A 23,950-nucleotide genomic window follows, 5' to 3' on the forward strand; every position below is an offset into this window, starting at 1 on the left:
AAACAAAATCCAGATGTGGACAGATAAATGGCAGATGAAATTTAATGTAAAGTATTTCATTTAGGATGTAGAAAAATTATATATAAATATACATGGGGGGAGCTATCTGAAAGTTCACTGTTATGAGAAGGATTTGAGAGTCCTGATAGGCTCATCATTATCACCTGACAGAGGTGTATAAGATGATGAGAGGCATTGATCGTGTGGATAGTCAGAGGCTTTTTCCCAGGGCTGGAATGTCTAGCATGAGAGGGCACAGTTTTAAGGTGCTTGGAAGCAGGTACAGAGGAGATGTCAGGGGTAAATATTTTACACAGAGAGTGGTGAGTGCATGGAATGGGCTGCCAGCAGCAGTGGTGGAGGTGGATACAACAGGGTCTTTTAAGAAACTCCTGGATAGGTACATAGAGCTCAGACAAATAGAGGGCTATGGGTAACCCCAGGTAATTTCTAATGTAAGGACATGTTCGGCACAGTTTTGTGGGCTGAAGGGCTTGTACTGTGCTGTAGGTTTTCTATGTTTCTATCAACACCTAGACAATGCACAAAAGTGATCAGGAAGCCTCATAGAATGTTGAGCTATAAGATGCGCTCAGTGGAGTTCAACAGACATTCTCCTTAAGCTATATAATGCGCTCGTGAGGCCACACTTCGAACAATGGGTACAATTTTGGTCTTGATATTGTGTGAGGGATGTGAAGGCACTGAAGAAAGTCCAGAGAAGGACAACAGGACTTATTCTCTGTCTGTAAGGTATAATCTATGAAGAATGATTGAAAGAATTAGATCTTTTTAGCCAGAATAGATGTAGAATGACAGGAGATGTGATAGAAGTGTTCAAAATCATTAATCCATCATCAAGGACATGGGACCAAAGGTGGAGATATGGTTAAGAGGAGATTTCAGACCAACATTAAGAAGCACTTCTTTACACAGCGAGTTGTGGACACATGGAACAAACTACCTGATTGTGTAGTTAAGAGCAGTATTTTCAGACACTTTCAAATCTAGGCTCTATAGTTTGTTACGTACCCCGTAACTGGGTTTACAGACCAGCAAAGATGGAAGTATCCGTTGGAGTCTGGTGGTACCAAAACTAAAGATGTTTATTAGTAAACTACACAATACAGTATCAAAAATGAAAGCATACATATAAAACAAGTTAGCAATAATAAACCTAAAAGTGTAGGAACAATAATAAGCAATAATAAACAAGCTCTATCGATGTCTAGGGGGTAAATGAATTGTCATAGAAGAGTATAAAGTTCAGTTCAGTTCATGCGTGCTGAGGTAGTTATGGTTGTTGTGTTGTAATCGTTGGAGAGAGAGAGCGAGCGAGCGAGATGTAACAGCTGCGGCAGGCAAACCTTCTGTTGCTTTCTTATTTCGTTGTATCGTTGTGGTCATTCAGTTATGACCCATCTGTTCTTCAGCTAGACCGTTCTTCTGCGGTGGACTCGTCACTCTGGCATGAGTGGACACACACAAGTCCCCACCGGCCCTGCTGTAACACTGTGAGCTTTACTGACCGATCTCCTGATTCGGTCCTCGAAGCCCCCACCTTTCTGTGGGTTCACAACACTCAGTCAGTGTCCACTGGTGTGTCTGAAGGGTGTCTCCCCAGACCAGTCTTTTATCCCTACTAACGGGGTCTCAGCTATCCATCAACTCTGAATGACTGTGCCCATCAAATCAGGCCACTCCTGCTGTCTCCTGAGCAAAGTAAAGTCCTTGTAGTGAAAGGTAAATAATCCAGGAAGAATCAAAATACAATAAATCAACAGTCCCTCTCTCTCCCTCTTATCTGTAGCAGATGTTCCTGCCTCTGTGCTTCATCTCTCTCTCTCTCTCTCATTAGCAGCATAGCAACAGCAATAGTTCATAGTTCTCGGGGGGGGGGGGAATGGTTAACTCTGCACCCCATTTCCATCAGGTCTGTTCATCACACATAACAAGTTATTTCAACACACTACATGAATAGGGATTTGGCAAGCTTTGTTGGGCCGAATGGCTTGTTCTTGTCAAAAACTCTCTAATGTTCAAATAAAAGTATACTCTGTAAGCAGAGGTATGAGAAAAGAAACTTGACCTTGTCCTAACTGGCTGGTAAATTACTACCTACATCAGGGGTTCACAGCCTGGGGTCCACTGACCCTTTGGCTAATCATAGAGGTCTATGACGTTAAAGAAAATTTTGGAAACCTCTGGCTAACATTAATATTAATACTCACCATGCAACAATAGTTTAAACTGACATATCAGTCTATCATTTGTATGGGGTGGGGAATGACTTGCATCCAATTTGGTTCGGGTGGCTGGTGAGACCACTGCACACTTCCACTGACAGAGGTGCTAGGAAGGTGGCTTGTTAAGTAGTTTGCTCATTAAACCTTACAGAGAGCCTCAAACTGAAAAAGCTCTGTGATATTATACATAGAAACAGAAAGCTGCTGGTCAGGTGGCTTTAAAGTATGTTACAAGACTGACCACCGAAGCATATGAAATATCTTGAAATTGGTATATTTATGTGTTTGATTTCACAAACACACAAGAAACAGAGCTTGCCACTTAAAAACTAGCAGAGAACATACTCGACATTTAAAACTAACTCGCAAGCATGGAATCTAATTCCATCAGATAACTAATTTTTACACTTTTGCTTATTTTTCCCTTGCTTTTTCAATCCAGACTTTCCTTCACTCATAATTCCGTTACCCATAAATTAATTGGCATCACTTTCACTGGTTTCCTCTCTGCTTCACTTCAATACAGATTCTTCAACCCTGTTGATTGAGGGAGGAAACTTGCGCTTTCATGCTTCACTTAGATCCCATGGATAATGTAATAGTGCATTTATTTACACATTAACACTAGCCTTTAATAGAAAAGAATGTAACCTTACACAGACGAGTAGAAAAAGCTTCAACTTTGACGATCCCAATTGGCATGGCACATGAAGCAGGTTTATTCTTCAACCACAAACCATTCAATATTTGAAATGATGCATTAAAATTGCTCAATCCCCCAGTAACAGCCTCTTATTTTAAAGAATTCAGAAAATAAAATTTTGCTTTCTTAAATTCAATCAATTGATTTTCCTCCTGTCATAATAAAATGCATATTCCCTTCACTGCATGCCATACTAACTTCCTTCACTTCTTTCTCAGGGAATCCCATACAAAATCTCTTGAATGACTTTAATATTAAGTATAGTCACCAAACTACCATCAGAACATAAGGAGCAGAGAAAACAATTTGAGATATCAGGATGTTTAAAATGAGTCTATGCTGATTGAACAAGATCTTTTAACTGTACTAAAATAGTTACACAGGATCCAGCCTATTTTTAAATCAAACATTTAAATTGTTTCAGCACTGCCATCAGCATCTTTGTCACTGCAAATCTCCAAACACAAGATTTACATATTAAAACCTACAATTACTCAGCTGGTAAAAAAAAGTCAACCATAGATAGTCTACAAAGTAGTTCCAACCATAGTTTGCAATATACTTTTAAAATTAACTTTTATTTAAAGCAGGGGTTGCCAAACTTTATGTCATGGAACCTCAAAGAGACCATGGACCCCAGGTTGGGAACCTCTGATTCAGAGATAGAGCGCAGAGAATGCCCTTCTGGCCCTTCAACCTGCACCTCCTAGCAACACCCAACAACCCCAATTTAACCCCAACATAATCACTGGACAATTTACACTGACCAATTAACCTACGCAGTATGTCTTTAGACTGTGGGAGGAAACTGAAGGACCCAGAGAAAACCCACACATTTCCAAGGGGAAGATGTACAGAAACTCCTTACAAAACGATATTAGGATTCAACTCCAAAGTCCTGAGCTGTAATAGCATCATGCTAACCACTACACTTAAAGGCACAAACAAATTTCCATGTAATAAGGGAAGATGAAGTACATAACAGACTTCAACTTCATTACATGGAAAGTTGTTTGTGCCTTGAAGTTCACCATGATTTTTAATCCAATATCTGAAATATCCGCTGCCTTCAGCTACAAGTGCGAAGGATCCTACAGATGAATGCATATACAAACAAGATGCTGGAAATTCGAGCAATGCACACAAAATGCTGAAGGAACTCAGCAGGCCAGACAGCATCTATAGAAAAGAATACCATCAATATTTCAAGTCTGCCAAAGGGTTTCAGTCTGAAATGTCAACTGTACTCTTTTCCACAGATGCTGCCCGGCCTGCTGAGTTCCTCTAGCATTTTGTGTGCGTGTTGTTCAATGCATATTATGACCAAAAACAAATTGGAAACTACAAAATGCTAGTACATCTGCTCCACATACTGGCATTTAACCCTCACTCTCGCCCCCTGTTACAGTAAATCAGTGAAAGCATTGTGAAAGTATTAGGAAGGTCAAGACTTCCACCCACAAGCAGTGTTCATCTGTACAATGTCCCTATGACCCAAGCAGGTTGTGGGAGCTGTAACAACTTGATGCAGGAAAAGCAAAATTCAGTTTCTTCAATAGGAGACAGTGAGAGACAGGAACAAGTGTTAATTAAGTTATAAATTTTATGAATTGAACTTTTTAAGTATTTTGTTTGATCATTTGCGCTTTTAAAAACATTGATTTTTTGCATGTTTTTATTCTATGAGGGAGGTTCTGGCCCAGCATAATCACTAATGCCAGGCAGTTAAATGAACCATTACTAGCACTGAGCCTGTCTGAACACAAACAGGAGAAAATCTGCAGATGACTCCCAATCTGCTCCTCGGTATCTCTGCTGCTACCAGGAGGCCTATAGAATAACTGCTCCCTTCCTGTTCCTGACTTCCACCCATATTGACTCAAAAGAGGATCCTGCTACATTACCCACCCTTTCCCTGACCAGTAGTTGTCCCCTTTTTCCCCCCTCTCTATCCCTTTTAATACACTGAAGTCCAGTCTCTTTCACCTCCTGCCCCCCTCCTGGTCTCACCTATCACCTACTATCCAGTATTTCTTCCTCCCCATCCCCACCTTCTTACTCTGACTTCTTAACTTTTTTCCCCAGTCTGTGAAGGGTCTCAGTCTGAAACGTGGACTGTTTACACTTTTTCATAGACGCTGCCTGGGCTGCTGAGTTCCTCCAGCATTTTGTGTGCGGAGTCTGTCTGAACGTTGAGATTAAAGATACGGGTAGTCCCCGAGATACGAACGTCCAACTTACGGACAACTCATACTTACAAACCGAGGAAGGAGAACACCGTCTGCCATTTTAAGTCGTTGCCATTGACACTGTGTTGAGTGTTTAACTTTGTATTTGGCTTAAAATTTTCTTAATAAGATTCACCCTGACCCCCCCCCCGTTCCAGTTGGCTAGTGGCGCAGTGAGATCAGTGCCGCGCTGGAGAACAGAGGTTTCCGTGCCGGGTTGATGTCAATCCAGTGACTCCCGTACCATCCGTGCCGGGTTGATATCGAACTCGTAAAAAAAACACTGCCACCTCCAGCTTAAATTCCCACACGGAATATTGTGGATGATCAAATACGCAAACCCAGCACAGCTCCCACTTGATCCATTCAGCCTGTCTCAGTGCGGTGGTCATTAGGACCCAGCGGACCTCGAGAGCCAGCGGAGGTCGGGACCCGATGCCCGCAGTGTTTCTGTTCTGTTGACGATGTGCGGTGGTCCTTAAGACCCAGCAGACCTCGGGAGCCGGTGGAGTTTGAGACCCGACGCCCGCAGTGTTTCTGTTCCATTGACAGGAAGCGATCGCAATTGAAAATAAAGTGGAAATAATAAAGCGTTTGGAAAGAGGTGAAATGCCATCGGTCATTGGAAAAGCGTTAGGCTACAGTCGGTCAACAATCGGAACAATTTTAAAGGATAACGGATAAAGTGAGAATAATGGAGCATTTGAAAGGCCCTGCCCCGATGAAAGCTACAATTATTACTAAGCAATGCAGTGGTTTAATTATTGGAATACATAACATTTCTTAAGTGTTTTATATGCATAGAAAGGTTAAATATATACTATATACTAAGACAAACATTTGACTGACGCTAAATAATACCAGATGTACTTGTTCCAACGTGCGTACAAACCCGACTTAAAAACGGACTCAGGAATGGAACTCGTACGTAACCCGGGGTTTGCCTGTACAATATCATTGTTCAAGAAATATAACGTGCTTTCCTGATGTCTTGGCTCATCAAGAACAGATTGACTGGTTACTCATCTCATTAGTACTAATGAAACAAGTTTTGTGACTGCCCAGAAATGATGCAAAAGTCTCAGTCTCCACACTATACGCATTTTACAAATGTATCACAGAAACAAATACAAGAGCTAAAAATGCAAATGAAAACTGTTTCCTATTCACAAAATGTAAATCTAGAAATAAAATGCAAACCTTCACTTGAATGAAAATATAGTCACTGAGGACTACAGCACAGAAACAGACTCTTTGGCCCAAGTTTGTATACTGATCCAACACTAATCCCATATAATTACATACGTGTGGACTCACGTTCAAGGACTTTAAACTCACGTTCTTAACATTATTTACCATATAACCATATAACAATCACAGCACGGAAACAGGCCATTCCGGCCCTCCTAGTCCGTGCCGAACTCTTAATCTCACCTAGTCCCACCTACCCGCACTCAGCCCATAACCCTCCACTCCTTTCCTATCCATATACCTATCCAATTTTACCTTAAATGACACAACTGATCTGGCCTCTACTACTTCTACAGGAAGCTCATTCCACACAGCTATCACTCTCTGAGTAAAGAAATACCCCCTCGTGTTTCCCTTAAACTTTTGCCCCCTAACTCTCAAATCATGTCCTCTCGTTTGAATCTCCCCTACTCTCAATGGAAACAGCCTATTCACGTCAACTCTATCTATCCCTCTCAACATTTTAAATACCTCGATCAAATCCCCCCTCAACCTTCTACGCTCCAATGAATAGAGACCTAACTTGTTCAACCTTTCTCTGTAACTTAAGTGCTGAAACCCTGGTAACATCCTAGTAAATCGTCTCTGCACTCTCTCTAATTTATTGATATCTTTCCTATAATTCGGTGACCAGAACTGTACACAATATTCCAAATTTGGCCTTACCAATGCCTTGTACAATTTTAACATTACATCCCAACTTCTGTACTCAATGCTCTGATTTATAAAGGCCAGCGTTCCAAAAGCCTTCTTCACCACCCTATCTACATGAGACTCCACCTTCAGGGAACTATGCACTGTTATTCCTAGATCTCTCTGTTCCACTGCATTCCTCAATGCCCTACCATTTACCCTGTATGTTCTATTTGGATTATTCCTGCCAAAATGTAGAACCTCACACTTCTCAGCATTAAACTCCATCTGCCAACGTTCAGCCCATTCTTCTAACCGGCATAAATCTCCCTGCAAGCTTTGAAAACCCACCTCATTATCCACAACACCTCCTACCTTAGTATCATCAGCATACTTACTAATCCAATTTACCACCCCATCATCCAGATCATTTATGTATATTACAAACAACATTGGGCCCAAAACAGATCCCTGAGGCACCCCGCTAGTCACCGGCCTCCATCCCGATAAACAATTATCCACCACTACTCTCTGGCATCTCCCATCTAGCCACTATTTATTTTTTCTCTATTTGCACTTTGTCTTCTTTTACGCATTGGCTGTCAGTCTTTGTGTGTAGTTTCTAATTGGTTCTATTGTATTTATTTGTTTTATTGTGAATGCCCACAACAGAATCTGAATGTAACATGGTGACATATACATACTTTGAACTTCATTCTCATCAGTTCTCCCTGGATTTTACCGCTCATCTACGCACAAGGGGAATTTGCAAAGGCCAAGCATCCTATCATGGTGCACATCTTTGGGACAACAGACAAAGCTGCAGCACCTACAGGAATTCCACCTGGTCACACACTTAACTTCACAATATATCACCAGGGGTTGGGCAGCACAGTAGTGCCGTGGGTAGCACAGTACATGCAACCCAGGTTCAATTCCTGCCTGTAAGGAGTTTATAAGCTCTTCCCTATAACCACGTGGGTTTCCACTTTCTACCCCCAGTGCAAAGATGGAGGAATTGGTAGGTTAGTCATAGTAAACTGTGCCGTGATTAAGCTAAGATGAAATTGGGGGATTGCTGAGTGGAGAGGCTCGAAGGGTCAGAAGGACCTATCTCAATAAAAACAAAGAATAGGACAAGAGTTCCATGTGTGTTTATGCAGAGGGTCTACCAGCTATCCAGCAGAATTTGAGATTTTAACTCTAAAATGCTGAAGACAGTATAAAAGGTGTTGACAGTAATAATAGAGTAAAAACACATTTGCTCACAAGTTGGATCCTACTGAAGTAGGAGAAAAATTAACAGTATTAATGGGTGGCACAGTAACGCAGTGTTTAGCGTAACACAGGTTCAATTCCCAGCACTATCTATAAGGGGTTTATATGCTCCTATGACAGTGTGGTTCTCCTCCAGGTGCTCCAGTTTCCTACTACATTAACCTACTACTAAACTGTGCACCTTTGGAATGTAGTAGGAAACTGGAGCACTTGGAGGAGAACCACACTGTCATAGGAGCATATAAACCCCTTATAGATAGTGCTGGGAATTTAACCTGTGTTACTCTAAACACGGGTTTCATACATGCTGTGAGATAGTGTCATACAGCACAGAAACAGGCCCTTCAGAGCAATGACTCCTCAACAACCATCTGCACTTTTCTAAACCAATCCTATTTTTTCCTCCCACTTTCGCCATCAACTGCCCCCAGATTCTACAACTCACTTGCACATCAGGGGCTTAATATAAAGAGACCACATAACTTATCAATCCTCGTGACTTTGCGATGCGAGAAGAAACAAGAACATCTACAGGAGCAGACCCATGCAATGGCAGGAAGAACAGGCATACAGCACTAAATGCTGGGACTGAACCCAGACCACTGGATCTGGCTGCACCACTATCCATCTCCTACAGAGAAACATTTGTGGTTTGATGAAAACATTTTGTAAATGGACTTGATATGTACATATGTCATTGAATCATGCAGCTCAGATACAAGCCCTTTCAGCCTATCTTGTTCAGACTGACTGTGAAGCCATTCTATGATAATACTATTCAGCAATTCCATCTCACCAACCTCTACTGCCAGTAATCACTACCTAACGTTGTCAAATCTGCATATCCTATACTGGTTGCAAATGCCACTTCAGAATCCAGACAGCTGGAGTGGATGGATGGTATCCTTGAGTTTAAGGATTAGATTTACCTGATTCCATCAGAAACTAAATCTAAATACCTGTACAAATGCCTTGTGGAATATGTGATGTCAAATCTTTTCATTTCAAAGTTAACTTCAGAAAACAATTAGAGTCATATAGAAGTACAGCACAGAAACAGGCCCATTTAATGTGTGCCAAACCATTTAAACTTCCTACTCCCATCGACCGGGACCATAGCCCTCCATACACCTACCATCCATGTACCTATCGAAATTGCTCTTCAATGTTGAAATCAAGCTCACATGGACCACTTGCACCGGCAGCTCATTCCACACACTCAGGATGCTCTGACTGAAGAAGATTCCCCTCATATTCTCCTTAAACTTTTCACATTTCATCCTTAACCCATGACCTCTAGTTGTAGCCCCACCCAACCTCAGTGGAAAAAGCCTGTTTACATTTACCCATCTATACCCCTCATAATTTTGTATACCGACAAGTTTTTCCAATATTTATTAGTTTAACTAGTAGATATAAATTACATAAATACAGGATAAAAGGATATTCGCTTATGCAATACAACACATTCTGATGATGACACTTCAGGGATCATGATATTTCACCGACCCCTAAAGTATCAGTCTAACTCTTGTCCTTAAGGCCCTGGACTGATTTGAGAATTCATGCTTTTGAATCAGTGTTAATGACGTTACTACCTGTGACAGGTAATGGGACTGCAAATTCAGCATTGGACAACCTGAACAACTGCAAAAGCATCAATCTCCACAGGACGTAAAAGTGTACTATTCTTAATGTGCTGGAAAATGGCAAATACCAATACCGTGTTAAAACAAATTGGATGGCAGATTACACACTAAAGTAACTGAGCTGGTCTGTGCTATACAAACTCTTTGACCACGGATGTTGAACTTCTGGTATCGGTTTCAGCTTGCATCCTTCCTTGAATCTCTGATGGAACTTACACGTCAGAACTCCAGCGTCGCAGACCACTTAATGTTCAGTGGCAGAGGCCGCTGTTTCTATCCCCTCCCACTCCGTTTCAAACAATATCACAACACTTTGCCTGGAGTGTGGTTAAGCACATCAGTGAGGCAGGGGTACGGCCGGAGATTGCTGCTGCGGCCCCTCATCACAACACACACCACTTGCCCAACACTGCCGGCTCCCCACCAACCACCACCACCACCGCGGCCAAGCTCAGTCACCCACCGGCTGAAAGAAGACTCGAGTCCGGCACCTGGGCCTGACTGACAGGGATGAAGGGCACGGGGAAGCTAAACTCGGTGTCGGAGGAGAAGAGCAAGTTGGCACTCGGCTTCTTCTCAGCCATCTTTCCCCCCCAGTAAATCGCTCCGGTTAACACGTCGCCACCGGCTCCGCGGAGCAGGGAGGTCAAAGGGGAAGCAGTGCGCGACCCGGGGGGGGGGGGGAGAGGGGGAGATCGGCGTCTGACGTCATGCCGCAGAGGCTGAGAAGACGGCGTGAGGTGACGCGGATTTCCCGCCATTGATATCGCTGGCGGCTCCCGGCTGGAACTTGTAGTTGTCGGGGGGAAATAAAGTTCCCTCGGCCGCCTTCTGCAACCGGAGACACAGTGCTTCGCGTTCCGCTCTGTGGCAAAATGCCTTGCCTGGATGATTGGGTGAATGACCCCCTGAACACGGTGCAGGGCATTTTTGGTGAGTGTTTGTTTGTTTGTGGCCTACTCCTTTTGAAATTGTTATTTCAAGAAAACAAACTCGCCCGCGGTCGCCTGTCGGCCCCGGAGTCGGGTGGTGCATCCTGCCAGGCCTTCGGCGCACCGGTGCTCCTCTCTCCACCTTGCTCATTCAGCCTTTAGGAGAATTGTTTAAACTTGTATAAATTCTTCATCAAAAGGCGATACCTTTAAGTCTGAAGCAGAAAGCAAATTGCTCGGCGAACTCAACGGGTCAGGTAGCATCTGCGGAGCGAAATTGACAGTCGTTTCGGATCGCTTTAAACATGAATTACTCTATGTACACTCGAACTGATCATTTACAGTAGAAGTGTATGTATATATATTTGAAATACTGGTGTTCTAATGTATTTTGCCGTTTATACCAAGTAAATTGTTCTATGGAAACGCAAACAGATAATTTAAAGTAGACATGGATATTATACAGGTAAAATATTATATTGGAGGTACCGGTATTGTAACGTGCTTTGTCATTTATACTGGTTTTTTTGGGGGGATTCCGCAGGGATAATCCCTAGTAGAAAAAAACTGACGAAGATGATTATGGAGGCACGACAGTACATTATTTTTGATTTTCAGAAGTATTTTGCTTAGTGTCCGATATAGACGAGGTTGTATGTGATGGGTTGTTTGTATTGTGGGTGCGCAAAGCAATTCATTTGGGTCGCAAACAACTTTGCGAGTGCAAAAATACAACGTCGCATTATTCAACAGAAGGGGCACCAACATTAGAGGGAAAGAAACACGGTTCGTCTTTTGGGGGATGATCAGAATATAACTTTTTAAGATGAGCCCCTTTTCTGTCTGCACTTACTCACCCGATCTGGGTATTTTCATGGTTTTCCATGGGATCTGTTGCGAAACCTGACTGCTGCAGGAACTCGGCAGGTTCAGCAAAATCTGTTGAGAGTGGGTGGGAGGGAGGGAGGAGGCGATTTCACTGATGCAGCATCTCGGCCGGGTAGTTGACAATTCTTCCCCCCTCCCCCCAATCTACCCCCATAGATTCTGCTCAATTCAGATTATTCTTGGGGTGTTGTTTTTATTTCAGTTTTCTGGTATCTTAATCCAAAATAAATTCAGTACACTTGTGTCACTATATACAACTGTGAGATTCATTCTGCGGGTGTAACAGTAAATCCAAGAAACACAATTGAACCAATGAGAGAGCACACCCAGCTGGATGGACAAACAACTAATGTGTGAAAAAAACAACAAACTGCAAATACAGAAGAAAGAAACGGTGATGATAAATAAGCAATAAATATCAAGAACATGGGATTAACAGTCCTTGAAAGTGAGTCCATGCATTGTGGGAACAATTTAGTGAGGGGATGAGTAAAGTTATCCTCTGGTTCAAGAACCTGTTGGTTGGGGGGGGGGGCAATAACTTTTCCTAAACCTGGTGATGGGGGTCCTGTGAATCCTGTGCCACCTTCTTCATGGCAGCAGCAAGAAGAGAGCATGGCCTGGATGATGGGGTCCTCTATGATGTATTTGCTATTCAAAATTCTTGCAATGCTTACAACTACAGGTGTCCCCGTTTTTCGAACGTTCGCTTTACAACACCTCGCTGTTACGAAAGACCTACATTAGTTACCAGTTTTCGCTAACAGAAGGTGTTTTCACTGTCACGAAAAAAGGCAGCGCCCACGTCGAGCAGCCAAGCTCCTCCCCCGGAACTGCATTCTAGCCGGCATTGCTTAAACACGTGCCTGTGAGCATCTGTGCTTTATGTCGATTTATTTTGTGCATCTGTTAGCAAGATGAGTTCTAAGGTATCAGAAAAGCCTAAAAGAGTGCGTAAGACTTACACTTAGCGTAAAACTAGACATAATAGTGTTTCAATCGTGGTGAACGAAGTAAGGATATAGTGAGTTTGGCTAAGGGTTTGTGGAAGTTGACAAAGATGATGTTGAAGAGGTTTTGGCATCCCATGCCCAAGAACTGAGAGATGAAGAGCTGATCAAGAGGAAAGGATAACAATTGAAGCCAAACGCGGTAGCCAATGGCCCGAAAGTGAAGTCGTCCAGGAACTGAACGTGAAGCAATTGCGTGAGATCTTCGCTGCGATGATTGCAGGAAAGTATGACTTTAATTTTGAAAGGTTTAGGTTTAGGACATATTTGTAGGATGGTTTGAGTGCTTACAAAGAACTGTATGATAGGAAAATACGTGAGGCTAAGCAGTCAAGCATACTGTCGTTTCTCAAGCCTTCCACATCAGTCGATGACGAACATCGAGGCAGGCAGACATAGAAGAAAGTGACCTGCCTGCCCTGATGGAAACAGATGACGATGAGATGACACTCCAGTCTCCTCTACCTCCCACCACCCCAACCTCCGACTCAGCCTAACACACCATCATCAGTGTGCTCACTGTCTTCCCAATTCCAGTAAGCGAAACTACACTGGACATGCATTATTTCTACTTTATGTAGGCTGTGTATTTTTATGTGTTATTTGGTATGATTTGGCAGCTTCATAGCTTAAAGGTTACTGGAAAGAGTGCGTCTGCCGAGAGCGCTTGTGCCATGTGTTTCTGCCAAGAGCGCTTGCGTCGAGTGTTTTTGCTGTGAGTGCTGCTGAGAGTGCTGGTGCCGAGTCTTTCTGCCGAGAGCGCTTGTGCCATGCGTTTCTGCCAAGAGCGCTTGCGTCGAGTGTTTTTGTCGCGAGTGCTGCTGAGAGCGCTTGTGCCGAGTCTTTCTGCCGAGAGCGCTTGTGCCATGTGTTTCTGCCAAGAGCGCTTGCGTCGAGTGTTTTTGTCGCGAGTGCTTGTGCCGAGTCTTTCTGCCGAGAGCGCTTGTGTGAGATTTTTGCTGCTGTGGACAGTGCTGCAATAATTGCAGAAAAGTGTTCCTACTTTATATAGGCTGTGTATTTATCAGATCATTCCTGCTTTTACTATATGTTACTGTTATTTTAGGTTTTATGTGTTATTTGGCATGATTTAGTAGGTTATTTTTTGGGTCTGTGAACACTCACAAATTTTTCCCCATATAAATAAATGGTAATTGCTTCTTCACATTACAACATTCCGGCTTACAAACGGTTTCATAGGAACACTCTACCTTCGAATAGCAGGGGAAACCTGTAATAAAGTCTACCTTTGACATCACTGGTTAAGTCACTGGAAGTTTTATCTCATATTTCATTGTCATTCGTACATGAATGCAGTCAAACAAAAGTGTTACTCCAGGGCCAAGGTGCAAAACACAATACACAGCATATAGCACGTGTTCATCATACACAACACAAGGCACATACAGCACATGTAATATAGCAGTAAAATACAGACACACAAATATAGTCCAAGTCCATGAATGTTGCAGCAGTCTGCAGTCGAACATGATACAGCTTGTCTTCTGCTGAGCGAGCACCAGGGGGCAGCACCAAAACCGCCAGCATGGACGCCATGCCACACTGACTAACACCTCCCCTGGGTGACTGTAAATGGGACACCGCGGCTTGAGGCCTTGTCCTCGCTGTGACTGAGGTCACGCAGCCCCCCGCCATTTGCCAATAAACCAGTGAACTGTCTGTCACAACACTTACAGTGCAGGTTCTATTTCATGGCTCATTATATCTTGCCATTGTTAAATGGCAGTCCATGGCTTCAGTGAAATTGTTTTTAGTGCAGTATAGTTTGGATTTTGGTCAGGCATAATCGGATTTAGATTAGGATTTTTTTTATCATTTGTACATTGAAACATACAGTGAATTGCATCATTTGCCTTAGCCTCTACAGCTTAAAGACATGCTGGAGGCAGATGTCGCTACATGTTCCAGCACCAACATAGTATATCCACAATGCATGGCAGAACGACACAGAAAATAGCTCAATCAATGTTCCTTCTGATAATGTAGGTTATTGGGTTACAGTTGAGTCGTTGCAGGATTTGCCCATTGCCAGATTTGTTTGTTTTCTGTGCACAATAGGCACGAAACTGGCCAAAAGTTTGGAGTTGACTTGCCTATATTGGTGACCACATTTGGAAAATTAACGGAAGCAGTTTTAAGGGCTTAATTATCCTAAGTCATCATGTCAGCCTCTGTTTCCTTCAGAGTTTGCAAGGATTCAACAGACATTTAAAGCTTTGACAAACTTCTATAGATGTCTGCTGGAGAGTATATTGACTGGTTGTATCACTGCTGGTATGGAAGCGCCTATGAACGGAACAGAAAATCCTACAAAAAATAGTGGATACGGCCCAGTCCATCATAGGTAAAGCCCACCCCAGCATTGAGCAAATTTTCACAAAGCATTGTCGCAGGAAAGCAGCATCCAGTCTCGTGGATCCCCACCACCCAGGACATGCTCTCTTCCCTCTGTTGCCATCAGGAAGAAGATCAAGGCTCACCATCACCGGGTTCAGGAATAGTTACTGCCCTTCAACCAAAGGATAACTTCACTTGTCCTGATGTTTCCACATCAATGGACTCACTTTCAAAGTCTTCATCTCATGGTCTCAATATTGTTTGTTGTTATTGTTTCTTGTTTTGTATTTGCGCAATTTGTCTTTTGCATGCTGGTTCAGCGCCCAAGTTGGTGTGGTCTTCCCTTTATTATGGTTATCATTCCTTTATGGATTTATTGAGTATGCCTGCAAGAAAATGAATCTTGGAGTTGTAACAGAAATATACTTTTGATAAGAAATTTACTTAAACTTTGAACTTTTGCCCCTGTGCTGTGAATGCCTGATCTTCTGTGAGTCATCGGGGCTCTGAGATTGAGAAGCAACTCCTTCCATTGCAGTTTGGGAAGGTGTTATCATCCCTTTTTAGCTTTAAAACTAGGGGACAGTGGTAATCATTTCAAGAGAAGATGGCAATTGTATTTCTCAGTGCAGTCTTAGTAAAATATTGAGCCTTGAAAGGATTGGTGCAAAGCATTTATTGAAAGTCAGTTTGGAGCTGCCTTTTGACATTTAGTTATCCAGTGGATGGTCACTTGATCAGGGCAGCCGCTTATTTAGGTCAACTCTTAAAGAACAAACAAATCAAGAAAATCACCAGTTAATTGGGACAGGAGACTCTTGCTGAATAGCTTCTAACTAGTGTCAGTCCCGTGCATGTCATGTGGCCTTTAGACACTGCACTGTGCCTAGAGAGAACCAATTTAAAATGGCTTCAGTGGTGTGTCACTGATAGTTGGCGGGTAACAAGCAATTAGACAATTAAGTACTGTTTTGCTCATCACGGTTTCAAGCATTTCGTCTTGGAGATGCTAGAAACAGCCCAGGGTGAAAATTAAACTATTTCATTACTTCAACAAGTTAGAAACTATAAAGAATTTGAAGGTATTGACAATCATCTTGAACATTACAATGAAAATGAAGATCAGAATCAGGTTTATAATCACCAACATGTGATGTGAAATTTGTTAATTTAGCAGCATTACATAATATAGAAGAAAAAAAATTGTTTGAAGGCAGTCCATATGTTGAATAGATTAAAAATTATGCAAAAAAACAGAAATATTATATATTAAAAAAGTGGGGTAGTGTCCAAGGGATCAATGCCAATTTAGGATTCGGATGGCAGAGGGGAAGAAGCTGTTCCTGAATAGCGGATTGTGTGCCTTCAGGCCTCTGTACCTCCTACCTGATCATTACAATAAGAAAAGGGCATGCCCTGGGTGCTGGAGGTCCTTGATAATGGACACTGCCTTTCTGAGACACCGCTCCTTGAAGATGTCCTGGGTACTTGGCAGGATAATACCCAAGATGGAGCTGACTAAACTTAACAGCCCTCTGCAGCTTTGTATGGTCCTGTGGAGTAGCCCACCGCCCCCATACCGGACAGTGATGCGGCCTGTCAGAATGCTCTCTATGGTACACTCAAGTTTTTGAGTGTATTTGTTGACATACCAAATCTCTTCAAACACCTAATGAAGTATAGCTGCTGCCTTGCTTTTATATTACTGCATCAATATTTTGGGACCAGGTCAGATCCTCCGAGATCTTGACACCCAGGAACTTGAAACTGCTCACTTTCTCCACTTCTGATCCCTCTGAGGATTGGTATGTGCTCCTTCATCTTACCTTTCCAAAGTCCACAATCAGCTCTTTTGTCTTACTGGCATCGAGTGTCAGGTTGTTGCTGCGACACCACTTCACTGGTTGGCATATCTCACTCGTGTACGCCCTCTTGTCAGCACCTGAGATTCTGCTAATGATTGAATCAGCAAATTTATAGATGGTGTTTGAGCTATATGTAGCCACACAGTCATGTGTATATAGATTTGGAGGATGCATCCATTGAAAGCTTTGTTTGAAGGCAATCCATTATCTGCACTGGTTGTCTATGCTGATTTTGTTCATTTATAGTCAATCAAAAGTAGACTGGATGAATTCCTCCATCGATAACTGTTAGGAACTAATACACGGTCTTATAGTACTGCTGTAGTATTGGTAATGTTCTAATTTGCTCTGTATTTTATTTAAATAAACAAGTTGTTACTCAGTTGGTCTTTTTATATATATATATATACCTTTTAAACTATTTCCATGAAACTTCAGCTCATTGGGATAACCGCTTAATTGGGCCAAAATGTACTGGTCCTTCTGTGTCCCAATTAGCAGTTAGCGCAGCACTATTACAGCTTGGGACATTCCGGACTTTGGAGTTCAATCTGCCACCCATCTGTTCGTCCAAGCTGGGTGCTTCAGTTAACTCCCACAGGCCAAAGATGTACCAGCTAGTTGTTATAAATTGTCCGGTGATTAGTGTTAATCGGGTATGTTGGGGGTTGCTGGATGACACGGCTCAAGTAAGGACCTACTCTGCACTGTATCACTAAATAATTAAGTAACCGGAATCCACTGTATATGCATGCTGTAGCTATTGATGCAATTTTGTTTTATAGTGGTGCTAGAAAGTTTGTGAACCCGGTGAAATTTTCTCTAAATACATGAACAAGTAATTTTTTTTGTGTGTGTTTTATGTAATTGGGTTCTCTTTATCTAGTTTTAGTACTTGTGTGATGATCTGACCACATTTTAGGTCATATTTATGCAGAAATAGAGAAAACTCTACAGGGTTCACAAATGCTATACCTTGAGTTCAAGGATGCCATGCCAACACTCCGGGCTGTCTGGGCTCTGTAGTGGCTTTTGCAGCCAGTGTTGGATCTGCAGACCCAACAGGTTAGGCAGCGATTGCTGGCAGGACTGTCCAGTGATAGTTTGGTAAGTGGTGTATTCCAAGTATTTACATTATAGTCCTTATGAAGGGTCTGGCCCAAAACATCAACTGTTTATTCTTCTCTATAGATGCTGATTGACCTGCAGTTCCTCCAACTCTTGTGTGTGTTACAATACAGTTTTGAGTTTTGCCAGTGAGAAAATGCAGGGTCCTTAATGCAACCTTAATAAGTGGGTTAAATTTCTTCCAAGTACATTTTTGGAGCATCGTTGAGTCTTGTCTATAACAGGGGCTCCCAATCTTTTTTTTATGCCATTGACCAATACCTTTAAGGAAGGAGTCCTTGGTCCCCTGGTCGAGAAGATAATCACTTGTAATTTGAACAGAAAGATCTCAGACATGGTGGCAAATCTATTTTGGGGTCTGGAGTGGACATGAATAAATTGCTCTGTCTGTCAGGGCTGAATATATGTTGGGATATCAATGCTGAACACACTGGCCTGGGAAAGAAGGCTCAGGTTGGTTTGTTGGTCCTGGTTTGGAAGATTTTGCACAGATAAACTTGGTTCCATTTCCCCAGCTGTAGTTTGTCTATGTCTTGAAAGTTGGAAAGTAAAAAGGTAATTGCTGCAATGTAGACTAGGGTCTATGCACCAGGTGTGAGGTCTTGTTATTCAAACACATTTTGCTGAAGGGTCTTGGCTGGAAATGCCAACTGCTAGTGCACTGTAGACAAGTGTCATATTTCATATCAATGTTGCCCTTCACTGAGAGGTGTTTCCTGAAATATGGGAAGCAGGCTTGTCCTGGGTCTTTATTGTTAGAGGGCATAGTTTTTAAATTTTTCTTTTATAGCTTGACGGAGTTGTACAAGATGACACTATTACAGCTTGGGCTATTAGATAGATAGATAGATACTTTATTCATCCCCATGGGGAAATTCAACTTTTTTTCCAATGTCCCATACACTTGTTGTAGCAAAACTAATTACATACAATACTTAACTCAGTAAAAAATATGATATGCATCTAAATCACTATCTCAAAAAGCATTAATAATAGCTTTTTAAAAAGTTCTTAAGTCCTGGCGGTAGAATTGTAAAGCCTAATGGCATTGGGGAGTATTGACCTCTTCATCCTGTCTGAGGAGCATTGCATCGATAGTAACCTGTCGCTGAAACTGCTTCTCTGTCTCTGGATGGTGCTATGTAGAGGATGTTCAGAGTTATCCATAATTGACCGTAGCCTACTCAGCGCCCTTCGCTCAGCTACCGATGTTAAACTCTCCAGTACTTTGCCCACGACAGAGCCCGCCTTCCTTACCAGCTTATTAAGACGTGAGGCGTCCCTCTTCTTAATGCTTCCTCCCCAACACGCCACCACAAAGAAGAGGGCGCTCTCCACAACTGACCTATAGAACATCTTCAGCATCTCACTACAGACATTGAATGACGCCAACCTTCTTAGGAAGTACAGTCGACTCTGTGCCTTCCTGCACAAGGCATCTGTGTTGGCAGTCCAGTCTAGCTTCTCGTCTAACTGTACTCCCAGATACTTGTAGGTCTTAACCTGCTCCACACATTCTCCATTAATGATCACTGGCTCCATATGAGGCCTAGATCTCCTAAAGTCCACCACCATCTCCTTGGTCTTGGTGATATTGAGACGCAGGTAGTTTGAGTTGCACCATATCACAAAGTCCTGTATCAGTTTCCTATACTCCTCCTCCTGTCCATTCCTGACACACCCCACTATGGCCGTGTCATCAGTGAACTTCTGCACATGGCAGGACTCCGAGTTATATTGGAAGTCTGATGTGTACAGGGTGAACAGGACCGGAGAGAGTACGGTTCCCTGCGGCGCCCCTGTGCTACTGACCACCGTGTCAGACCTACAGTCTCCCAACCGCACATACTGAGGTCTATCTGTCAAGTAGTCCACTATCCAATCCACCATGTGAGAGTCTACTCCCATCTCTGTTAGTTTGTGCCTTAAGATCTTGGGCTGGATGGTTATTACAAGTTGGCATGATGTTATTTCAGCTTGGGACATCAGAGTTCAGTTCCGGTGCTGTCTGTAAGGATTTTGTACGTTGTCCCCATGACTGCATACGTTTCCCTCGGATGCTGCAGTTTCCTCCCACAGTACAAAGACTTGCTAGTTAGTTGGTCATTGTAAATAGTCCTGTGACTACCTGTTGAATAGGTAGGTTGCTGGGCGCTATGGCTCGTTGGGTCGGAAGGGTCTGTACTGTGCTGTACTTCTAAATACATAACAATGAAATAAATTAAGATGCACAGATTGAGTGGACAGGCAGAGACTTCTTGTCCCATGACAAAAATGACTAATACCAGGGAGCATAATGTTAAGGTGGTTGGAGGAAAGTATGGGGTGAGGGGTGTCAGAGGCAAGTTCTTTACACAGAGTGGTGAGTGTATGGAACACCGTGTCAGGGAAGAGGTCGTGGCAGATACATTAGGTGCATCAAAGAAGCTTTTAGATACGCACATGGATGATAGAAAAATGGAGGGCTGTGTGAGAGGTAAGGATTAGATTGATCTTGGAAAAAGTTGGCACAACATGGGCTGAAGGGTCTACACTGTGCTGTAGTCTGTCTTCTATGAAAGATCTGGCATGAATTGTAGCTTCATGAATCAAATATTGTCTTTGAGTGCTAAAGTTTTGGCTGAATTGGGTTTTGAATTGGATTCTCTGTAGATTGAACCTTGTCCTATTGGTCCTGTAGCTTTTTTGACCTGGTTATTGCCTCCGATACCAACTTTATCCTCCACTCATCAATGTAAATCCTGGCCTAGGCTCATCACACCTCCTGTCTCAGTGACCCCGGCTGTGTTTTTGTATGTTGTGTTCTTGAGCTGTTTCTCTCTCATCTCTGCAGTGTAGCTGTCTTCTGCTCCCCTTCGTACAGGGGCAGAGCCATAAGGGCATTCTTTGGTTTGCTCAGCTGGTATCTCATTTCCTCTTCCACTCATCCCTCAAATATTACTGTGGGATGAGGACGCATTGCTGAACTGCGTCTTGATTTGAACTTTACAGCTGAAAACCTCACCGCTGGTGAATGGGTAGAACATGTGGTGGAAAGTACCAGCTTGTACTAAACCCACTAACCGGTGCTCAGCTGGTGGATGAGTATATCTTGCTGAATTAAATGCTTGTGCAGGTGCTGTTAAATATGCTGCCTTCCACCCTCTCAGATTTCACTCTGTGGCTGCAATATTCTCTGAATGTCAGATAGACCAAGTTTCGGAAGACTGAAGATGCTTTTTGGCTCCTGTTGTTAATTCTATACTGCTTATCCAATCCCAGCCTCGGTCATTTATGGACTGTTTGTGTTAGGGAGAGGGTTGAATTCTTCCTTAGACCCCTCTAAACCTATGCTTAACTCTCCCATAAGAAAACGTTCCTTACTATCTACCTTTATGATTTTGTGGTTACACCTTTCACTGCCTAGACTTTGTGCTCTTCAACACAAAGAATGGGCCTTCGACCAACCTTGATGCCAAATGAAACTAATTCCATCTGTGTATATGACCCATGTCCCTCCATTTGCTGTATGTTATTGTACCTTTCTAAATACCTCTTAAACATCACTATTGTAAATGCTTGAACTATCGCACACACTCACTGAAACAGATGGACACCATTCCAGACACATACCAATCTCCTTATTTAAAGAAATAATCTTTCATCCAAAATCTCCTTTAACTTCCACCCCATCTCATTTAAAGCTTTGCTGTCTGGTATTTGGCATCTGCACCCTCTGACCATCTAGTTCAGAGATTCCCAACCTAGGGGTCTACCTTCACATTTTATATGTTTCTCCCTTTGGCGCTCCAAAGAAAACAATACAAGTTTGACTGCCCTCTCCTTATAGTTAATATACTCTAATCCAAGCAATATTGTGGTAAACATTCTAACAATTCTTCATTTTTTCACACATTGGCTGTTTGATGGCTTTGTTGTGTGGATTCTTTTGTGTTTAATTGTTCTGTGGCTGCCTGTAAGCAGATGAATGTCAAGGTTGTACATGGTATACATACTTTGAACCACCCTGTCAATTGCCACCACATCCTTCAGACCAGAACTGCACATAATACTCTAAATGTTTATGCAGCAGCATGGCTCAGTGCCCCAGCCAATGGACGTAAGTGCCTTTGCCACCCTGCGCCAATTTCATTGAGCTGTCAGACTTGGACCTTAACACCATAAGACATAGAAGCAGAAATCTGGCCTATCAAGTCTGCTATACCTTTCCATCATGGCTGATCCTTTTTTTTCCCCCCTTCTATAAAACCTTAAGATTCCTCATGCATTAGTGTACTAAATGGTCCTACCATTTTCTGTCTAATTTCCTGTTCTCTTGCATTTGACTTCCCAAAGTGCAACACCCCACACTTGCCTGCTTTAAACTCCTAATCTTCTGTCCGTGTTTCCTTCTCTCTCCAGAAACTAATAATAATTAAAGTCTTTGTTAGCTTGTATTGGGCCACTATCCATGTTTGTTTGTGTGGTCTGTCTATCTGATATGTGCATCCTTGGACTCGTTGAACTGTGATATAAATGTTTGCTCAGTTGGCATCTTGCTATGTCGTCCACTCAGAACCTTTGAAAATGTTACTGTAGGGTGAGGAAACATTTCTGACGTTGGGTCTTGATTTGAACTTTACAGCTCAAAGTGGCGCTGGTGGGGAATGGGAAAAGAAAGTGGTGGAGTACTTCAGAGAGAAGTTGAAGGAGACGACTGCAGCCAGCTGGGTGAGAGATTATTTCATACATTGTTTATTCTACTATTCCTTCTGAAATAAACATAACAATTATTGGAATAGTGTAATTTAAGACCTTCTCAACATAATGGAGTTATTGCTTATTCAATTGTATAATAAATCCATAGTCACTAGCCTCAGAACACTCAAGTGCATTTGTGACGCTGAATGTACAATATTGTGCAATAAATCAGGTAACTGGTGACAGTGCAATTGGATCAACTAATGCTTTGGAGGAAATGCTCTGAGAATGCTCAGTATATTTTGTTTAATAGCAGGCTTGGATCACATTAGTTTTCCATACTATGAACATAATTTGTACTTTCTTCTGACAGGTATGTGCCACTAGTAATAGACCACAAGGCTAAATTGCAGAAAATGCTCTTTTAATATAGGACCCGCAGAAAGACTGATTGAATCAAAGGAACTACCAAACCAGTCTTGTTTTTAACTCTGCTGTTGTCTCACTTCCGAATTTATTTTTTTTTTTGCTTTGTTTGGCTGACACAATTTTTGACTGCGTATGTAATTAGAATGATTTCCCCTTTAAGCCCAAAATATTCCCTTAACTCGCATTTAAGTTATCGCATTGCACTTGTTTGGAATCTAAAATTTTATTTTGTTCTCATTAATAGTATTAGAGGGTGACTGGGTAGCATAGCTGTTACTGCTATGCTATTACAGCTCAGGGTATCAGAGTTCAGAGCTCAATTGCAGTGCTGACTGTAAATATGTTCTCTACTTGACCATGAGGGTTTCCTCCAGATGCTCTGATTTCCTCCCACAGTCCAAAGACATACCAGTTTGTAGGTTAATTGGTCATTGTTAAGTGTCCTATGACTGGACTTGGGTTAAATATACATGGGATCTGGATGGTGCAACTTCTTACGCTGGAAGGACCTTTTTCCAAACATTATCTCTAAATCTGGTATTCCCAACCTGGGGTTACAGACTCATTGCTTAATCGTTTAAAACAAGTTGGGAACTTCTGATCTAAGTAAATAAAAAAGACACTTGCACTTGTCATTTCCTGTGGCAACATGCTTTTTATAATTTTATAATT

The 23,950-nt window shown here is 42.3% G+C and overlaps 2 protein-coding genes across 4 annotated transcripts in view; one reads left to right on the forward strand and one right to left on the reverse strand.

The window, feature by feature from the left end:
* The window catches only part of sec23ip (SEC23 interacting protein), a 135,382-nt gene extending 124,726 nt beyond the window's left edge, over positions 1–10,656 (reverse strand). For both annotated transcript variants that reach the window (XM_073027705.1, XM_073027704.1), the window contains exon 1: positions 10,452–10,656. In XM_073027705.1, the coding sequence (XP_072883806.1) occupies positions 10,452–10,572 (121 nt within the window). In that variant the 5' untranslated portion in view covers positions 10,573–10,656. The remainder of the gene's footprint in view (positions 1–10,451) is intronic.
* Positions 10,657–10,715: 59 nt separating this feature from the next.
* The window catches only part of mcmbp (minichromosome maintenance complex binding protein), a 41,761-nt gene continuing 28,526 nt past the window's right edge, over positions 10,716–23,950 (forward strand). For both annotated transcript variants that reach the window (XM_073027707.1, XM_073027706.1), the window contains exons 1-2: positions 10,716–10,921; positions 22,794–22,879. In XM_073027707.1, the coding sequence (XP_072883808.1) occupies positions 10,864–10,921; positions 22,794–22,879 (144 nt within the window). In that variant the 5' untranslated portion in view covers positions 10,716–10,863. The remainder of the gene's footprint in view (positions 10,922–22,793; positions 22,880–23,950) is intronic.

The sequence above is a fragment of the Hemitrygon akajei genome, chromosome 23 (assembly GCF_048418815.1).
Source record: "Hemitrygon akajei chromosome 23, sHemAka1.3, whole genome shotgun sequence".
Taxonomy (NCBI): Eukaryota; Metazoa; Chordata; class Chondrichthyes; order Myliobatiformes; family Dasyatidae; genus Hemitrygon; species Hemitrygon akajei.